At 59.8% G+C, this 6,938-nt stretch overlaps 1 protein-coding gene across 1 annotated transcript; it reads right to left on the minus strand.

Annotated features, from left to right (window-relative positions):
- AVP (arginine vasopressin) lies at positions 1-1,910 on the minus strand. Its single transcript, XM_002710880.5, has 3 exons — positions 1,616-1,910; positions 311-512; positions 1-232 (listed from the first exon to the last, which is right to left on the minus strand). The coding sequence occupies exons 1-3, from the start codon at positions 1,733-1,735 to the stop codon at positions 60-62; spliced, it is 495 nt and encodes a 164-aa protein (XP_002710926.2). The 5' UTR covers positions 1,736-1,910; the 3' UTR covers positions 1-59.
- Positions 1,911-6,938: the final 5,028 nt, after the last annotated feature.

Genomic DNA, 6,938 nt, shown 5'->3' on the forward strand with positions numbered 1-6,938 from the left:
TGCGTTCTCAGAGGTTTATTGTCCGCGCGGCAGGGGCGGGCGCGGGGCGGGTGGGTGGCTCAGTAGCCGCCGGGCTTGGCGGGCTCTGCGGGCTCAGGCGCCCCCGCCAGCTGCACCAGCCGCAGCAGCAGGGCCCCGGCGGGCGCGTCCAGCTGCGTGGCGTTGCTGCGGTCGCTGGCGCGGGCGCGGCGGTGGAAGGCCTCGCGGCACTCGGGGTCGGTCACGCAGCTCTCTGCGGGGAGGACAGAGTGAGTGCGGGCGCAGACGCGGGCGCCGCCCCGGGGCCCCGCTCCGCTCCCCCGGGACGCACCGTCGTTGCAGCAGACGCCGGCGGCGGCACAGCGGCCCCCGCTCCCGCACGGCTTCTGGCCCGACTGGCAGGGCGAAGGCAGGAAGTTCTCCTCCTGGCAGCGCAGCGCCTCGGCGGTGCCCACGAAGCAGCCCAGCTCGTCGGCGCAGCAGATGCTGGGCCCGAAGCAGCGGCCCTTGCCCGCGGGGCCGCAGGGGAGGCACTGCGGGGACGGCCGGGGGTGAGAGGCAGGGCCCGGGGACCCCGCGAGGCCGGGCGGGGTGCGGGGCAGGGACCAGGGGGCTGCGGGAGCCGGGGCGCGGGGCGCTGCCTCGGCCTCAGTAGTGGTCAAGGTCTCGAGATCTACTAAAGTCTTCCGGCTTCTGAGGGGCTGAGGACCCCCCAGTCGGTAGGAGCCCTCGGCATCCTCACCGCCAGCTGGGCACGGGTCTCCCAGGAGCGACGGCGTGCCGGAGACCAAAGTCTTCAGCTCTGGGGCCATGGCTGGTGTGCGCGCTGTTTTCCACCCACCCCCCCACCCCCCTTTCCCGCTTTGCAGACCCTCCTCCGACCCCGTGGTTCAAGCTTGAGCCGAAGCACCCAGGCCTGCCACCCTCCCTTGCCTGGCTCTTGGCGCCCCCCCCTCAGCGGGTGGGCCTCAACTCGGGCCCTAACCCACCCTACCCCACCCCGCACAGGCCCTACCGCCCAGCAGGTGGCCTCGGGGCCTGAGCCAGCGGGGAGGGCATGGGTCCTAGGCCATCAGGCGCCCAGGGGTACCCACTGCTGGATTGTGCAACAGCTCAAATTGGACCCCCTGTGGGCTGGGCAGAACGGAGCCTGGAGCTAGAGCTGGAATACAAGGCAATGGACTGGACATACAGCACAAGAGCCTTGGGCTAGGTACCCTGCAGAACTTCCTGGCAGGATGCTTGGCTGGCACCTCCTCTCAGGCGAGCTTAGAGCAATGACTATATTCTAGGTGGCGTGGCGGGGGGACAGGGTGCCCAAGGCCAGGAGAGGCTGGGGCTGATGAGAGAAACCTGGAAAGCCCACTCTGGGCAATCCGGACCAGAGGACTCCACCGGAACCCCAGCCCAATTGCTGGGGAAGCATCTCTCACTTTCCTGCCTCCCCTGTCTGGTTGGGGACAGGGTCCAGGAGCCCCTCCAGGACTACCTAGCCTACCCGGCAGCCTGGTCCCCTCCCCTGTTGGTCCCCTGCCCCCAAAGCTGCCTTCTCCCCCAGCTTCCAAGCCCCTGCCCCATGGTGCCCTCCCGGGGCACTGCCCACTCCTGGCAGCCCTGAGAGGGGCGGCCGTGGTACCTGTCGCAGCTCCAGGTCGGACATGGCCCTCTTGCCGCCCCTTGGGCAGTTCTGGAAGTAGCAAGCGGAGGCGCAGGCCAGCAGGCCGAGGAAGCAGACAGGCAGCATGGTGTCGGGCATCCTGGCGCACACAGGTGGACACGGCGTGCAGCGCTGGTCGCTGGCTGTGTGCTCCTGCGTCCGCTGGCTGCCTATTTATGTCCGCAGGTGTTCCCTCAGAGACGACGTGGTCGCCACCCCCCTCCCCAGTGCTCCCCAGGAGCCCACGGCCGCCAGGTCCCAAGCCGTCAGCAGTGATTCAGGCGTCAGGGGACACACGTGGGCTTGTCTGTGCAGGGGACAGTGGGGGAGGGGTGCAGGCCGCCTGGCTGTCATCGGCCGCGGTGTGACAGGAGCTGCTATGACTGCGATGCCCTGGACTCGGGGACAGACCGGGGGTCTCACCGACACCATTTCCAAGCTTCTAGGGCTGGGGCCGGCAGGCCTTGTCCAGGGACACGGTTGCCAGGGAGGTGGCATAGGGCGTTGGTGTGATTAGGGGAGTGATGGGGAAGGGGCCAGCCAGGTGTGCAGGGTCCGACTGGGAGGGTCAGTACTGTGACAGGACAAGTGGCCGAGAATGGCACCCACCCCTGGTGCACCGGGAATGGGAATTGGTGCCCGCAGCCTGGAGGATGCGGCAGCCATAGCCACGGGGTCCAGGGAGGGACAGATCAGAGCAGAATTTCCCCCACAGGGTAGAAGCAGCAGGTTGGGGGGAGCTCAGGACACCCCACCACCTCCACGGACACACAGAGCAGGGTTCTGGGCCTCCAGTCCCGAGACTGGGGACCCTGGGGACAGAATCTTGGCACGCCCCAGCCCCCCTTAGCTAGGAACAAGGGAGGGAGGAGCAACAATGGGGGAACGAGAACTTTGGGCCCAGAAAGGCTCAAAGGTAGAACCGTACAGGCAGCTGCCCCGAATCTGACCCCCACCAGAACCCCAGTCTGTGGGTACCAGGGCAGGTGGCATCCCAGGCCAGAGGTGGCAGTGGGGCACATTGGCTCTGGGTCTTGGGGAGGGAGGCTGAGCAGCTACAGCCAAATGGAGCCTGCCAGAGAAGACGCGTTTGGTTCATGGCCCTCTGCTAGCAAGTGTAAAAGAACCATGTGCCGTTGTACATTCGGCCGCAAGACGCCACTTGGGACACCCACATCCCAGAGTGCCTAGGTTACCGCAGATGTAGGGTCCTGGTCATGCTTCTGAGTCCAGCTTTCTGCTAACGCAGACCCTGGGAGGCAGCAGTGATGGCTGCCACACGCCAGCCACGTGGGAGACACGGATGGAGTTCCAGGCTCGCGGCTTCTGCCTTGCCCAGCCCTGACTGCTCTGAGCATTTGCGGAATGAAGCAGAGAATGGAAGATCTGTCTCTCTGTCTCTGCCTTTCAAATAAAAAAAAAGGAAGTAAATAATAAATATTATTTCATTTTAATTAATATTATTATAAACACAAATATTTTAAATAAAAGGGCCACTAGGGTGGCCCCCTGATTGTGGGCTGACCTCCATGCCTCTCAGGCGGTGCACAGCCCCTGGCTCTCCCGCCCCCGCAGGCTCTCGGGCTCCTCCCAGGTTGTACCACCCTACTGCTGCTGGGAGGCCGACCCCAGGCCTGCTGGGAAGCTGCTAGGGCAGGGCCCGGAGCCCTGGGTCAGGAGCTGACCTCTGGCTGGGGACTTTGGGACCTGGGCAAGCCACGGCCTCAAAGGGCCTCACTTTCCTTCCCGTGTAATGGAATGAAAACAGGGTCCCCACCTCCGAGGGTCACCCTGAAATCAGGAATAATTTACAGGCAACAGCTTTAGAAAAGCTCATTAACAATAGCATTGCACTATTAATGCCATCTTAAACAATTTTAATTATTTATTTGCATTTAGATTTGGAAGGTAGATAGGCAGAAAAAGACCTCCCATCTGTGATTCACTCCCGAAATGCTCTCAACAGCCAGGACTGGACCAGGCCAAAGTCAAGAGCCCGAACTCCAGCCAGGTTTCCCACACGGTTTGCAGGGGCCCAAGTACCTGAGCCATCACTCGCGCACTGAAGGGAAGCTGGAGTTGGAGGCAGAGTCTGGACTCCACCCCGGGCACTGGGAAAGGTGGTGCTGCGTGCCAGGGGCTGCTGGGCCCAATGCCCACCCCTCGTCATTCTGTTTTTTTTTTTTTAAGAAGGTTTATTACTTATTTATTTACACTTGATATTAGTCAAAAGGCCAAGAAGTGATTACTTATTTATTTGAAAGACAGAGTGAAGAGTCAGAGATCTTCCATCCGCTGTTTCTCTCTCCAAATGGCCACAACCACCAGGGGTGGGTCAGACCAAACGCAGGATTCGGGCACACCTCGGGTCTCCCACGTGGGTGCAGGGGCCCCAGGACTCAGGCCCTCTTGCACTGCCTTCCCAGGAGCAATAGTAGGGAGCTGGGCGGGAAGTGGAGCCACTGAGGCAGCCGCGCTCTGCCGTGGAGGGGGCGTGGCAGGCGGCTGCACCCCGCCGGACCCCCGACCTTCTTATGAAGCCTTGAAGAGGTTTTCCAGAGAGAGCAGCTTCTTCCGTTAGCCCAAGAAACATGTCATTCCACTCAGGGCTGAAAACAGGCGTGGCCCCAAATCCTTGCTCTCTGAGGGTTGTGAGGCAGGCTGGGGGCCCGGGCCTGGCCGGCATTGGCTGTGTGGCCGTGGACCAGCCTTCCCCCCTGCATTTCGGGTGAGGGTCACTGATTGAAAATGGATGCCGGGGCCAGGGTGACTGAAGGGCCCAAGCCCTGGGCCGGCCAGGCCACCCGTGCCATGCCCAGACCCGAGTCAGGAGCAGCGTTCTGAGAGCTGCTTTCCATACCAGCACCCCTGCAAGAACCCAACCCCCACCTGAGCACAGACGCCGGAGGGCTCGCTTCCAAAACCCACCCTGTTGAAGCCCACCCAGGCTGGGAAGTCTGTAGTGTGCTGGCATACTCCTCACGTGACCCCCCCTCACATGTCACGTGCCTTCTCCTCACGTGCCCTGACCTCACATGCTGCCCTTCACGTGTCACATGCCCCCTCCTCATGTGACGCCCCTCACATGTCATGTGCTGTCTCCTCATGTGCCCTCTCCTCACGTGATGCCCCCTCATGTGTCACGTGCCTTCTCACGTGCCGTCTCCTCACGTGACCCCCCCTCAAATGTCATGTGCTGTCTCCTCACGTGCCCTCTGCTCATATGCTGCCCCTCATGTGTCACGTGCCCTCTCCTCATGTGATGCCCCCTCACATGTCACATGACCTCTCCTCACGTGCCCTCTCATGTGTCATGTGCCCTGTCCTCACATGCTGTCCTTCACGTGTCACGTGCCCTGTCCTCACGTGCCCTCTCATGTGTCACATGCCCTTTCCAAGACCCCCCCTCCCCTTGCACCTGCCCTTTCCAACACCCCCTTCTCATACCCCTCTGACCTCAGGTCATGATTCGTTCATGCATCGTGAAAAAGGGGAGGATTTAGCTCATGAAGTTGCCCCTCAGCCAAAAAGTACCCTCCAGTCCCCATTTGCTTGACTTAACGGTAGATCAGCTATGAGCTAGACTGCAGTGATGTGCTCCGAGCATCTTACAAAGCGTTTTGTGATGGCCTTATTATCTCAAAGCGACGTTTGTGCTCCCTGGAGGTAGGATCTGGGCACCTGCCGCTTCCTTATTCTAGAAGGCCTGGCCACCCTCAGCACCCCCACCATTCGCCTGTCTGGCACAAATGTTGGGCTTTTTTTTTTTTTTTTTTTTTTTTGGACAGGCAGAGTTAGACAGTGAGAGAGAGAGAGAGAGGGAGAGAAAAGTCTTCCTTTCCGTTGGTTCACTCCCCAAATGGCCACTATGGCTGGTGCGCTGCGGCCAGCACACTGCGTCAATCCAAAGCCAGGAGGCAGGTGCTTCCTCCTGGTCTCCCATGCGGGTGCAGGGCCAAGCACTTGGGCCATCCTCCACTGCCTTCCCCAGGCCACAGCAGAGAGCTGGACTGGAAGAGGAGCAACCGGGACAGAATCCAGCGCCCCAACCAGGACTAGAACCCGGGGTGCCAGCGCCACAGGCAGAGGATTAGCCTAGTGAGCCGCGGCACTGGCCACAAATGTTGTGTTTTAGGAGGGGACCTCCCTGACTATCCTCTAGAATATCTCTCCTCCCACACCTGTTAATTTCTTTGTTTTTTTTTTAAAGATTTATTTATTCAAGAAACTATTTTTAGTATTATTCATTTTAAAGTAAGAGTTACACACAGAGAGAAGGAGAGGCAGAGAGAGAGAGAGAGAGAGAGAGAGAGAGAGGTTCTCCATCCGCTGGTTCATTCCCCAATTGGCCGCAACAGTCAGAACTGAGTCAATCCCAAGCCAGGAGCTTCTTCCGGGTCTCCCACACAGGTGCAGGGGCCCAAGGACTTGGGCCATCTTCTACTGCTTTCCCAGGCACATGAACAGGGAGCTGGATCAGAAGTGGAGCAACTGGGACTCGAACTGGTGCCCGAATGGGAGGCCGGCATTGCAGTCAGATGATCAGCAGCTTTACCCTGCTGTGCCACAGCGCCGGCCCCGAGGCCGCCACCTTTCAGGTTCAGAATTGGAGCCCGGCTGCAGGCGTGTGCCCGTCAGGGCACAGTGGTGTGAAGGAAGGGAGAGAGAGGCCCTGGGTAGTAGTGCAGCTCCCCAGGGAGTGCTGTAGGACCTCGGGCAAGTCCCACCTGCTCCCAAGGTCCCTAAGTCACTAACTTGCACTAACTCCACTTCCTGCTTCACCGAGATCCCAGGAAAATCAGATGACGGTCTACAAAGGGTTAAGCTTTTCTGCAATCCTTACATAACACGCTTTGCAAGCCTCCAGATTAAGCCCCAAATCTCAGAATGTTCTTTAAAGTACTTCCTGACCCTGAGACCATCTATTCTGAGAACAAGTCTTGGTTCATCTTGAAGCCGAGTTGCTGCTCCTGCTCCCCTCTCCTGTTCCCATCTCAGCTGCTGTCAGAGGGACCTGGCCACACCTGCCAGGCCAGCGTCCTCTCTTCTCACTTGTCATCTAGTGGTCTTGCTCAAGGACCCTTGACCTGGTCAACTATGAAAAAAACAAAACAAGCAAAGGAAAATAGAGCCCAGGCACTGCTTACCAAATTGATCTCAGAGGTGCCTTAAGCAGGGCTGGCCCAAGGCCAGCAGGCAGGGGACTGAAGTGCCCCCCCGCCATGAAGGAGACCCAGCCTCCCCTCCTCAATAAATTGTAACTTGTAAAAAGCAACCTCAGTAAAAAGCAGACATTTTTGAC

The sequence above is a fragment of the Oryctolagus cuniculus genome, chromosome 11 (genome assembly GCF_964237555.1).
Source record: "Oryctolagus cuniculus chromosome 11, mOryCun1.1, whole genome shotgun sequence".
Classification (NCBI taxonomy): Eukaryota; Metazoa; Chordata; class Mammalia; order Lagomorpha; family Leporidae; genus Oryctolagus; species Oryctolagus cuniculus.

Excerpts from the sequence above, each read along its gene's own strand:
- AVP (XM_002710880.5), bottom strand. The coding sequence starts at position 1,735 with ATGCCCGACACCATGCTGCCTGTCTGCTTCCTCGGCCTGCTGGCCTGC. Across the intron at positions 513-1,615 it reads CCGACCTGGAGCTGCGACAG|TGCCTCCCCTGCGGCCCCGC; the intron begins GTACCACGGCCG and ends CCGTCCCCGCAG. Across the intron at positions 233-310 it reads CGGCGTCTGCTGCAACGACG|AGAGCTGCGTGACCGACCCC; the intron begins GTGCGTCCCGGG and ends TCCTCCCCGCAG.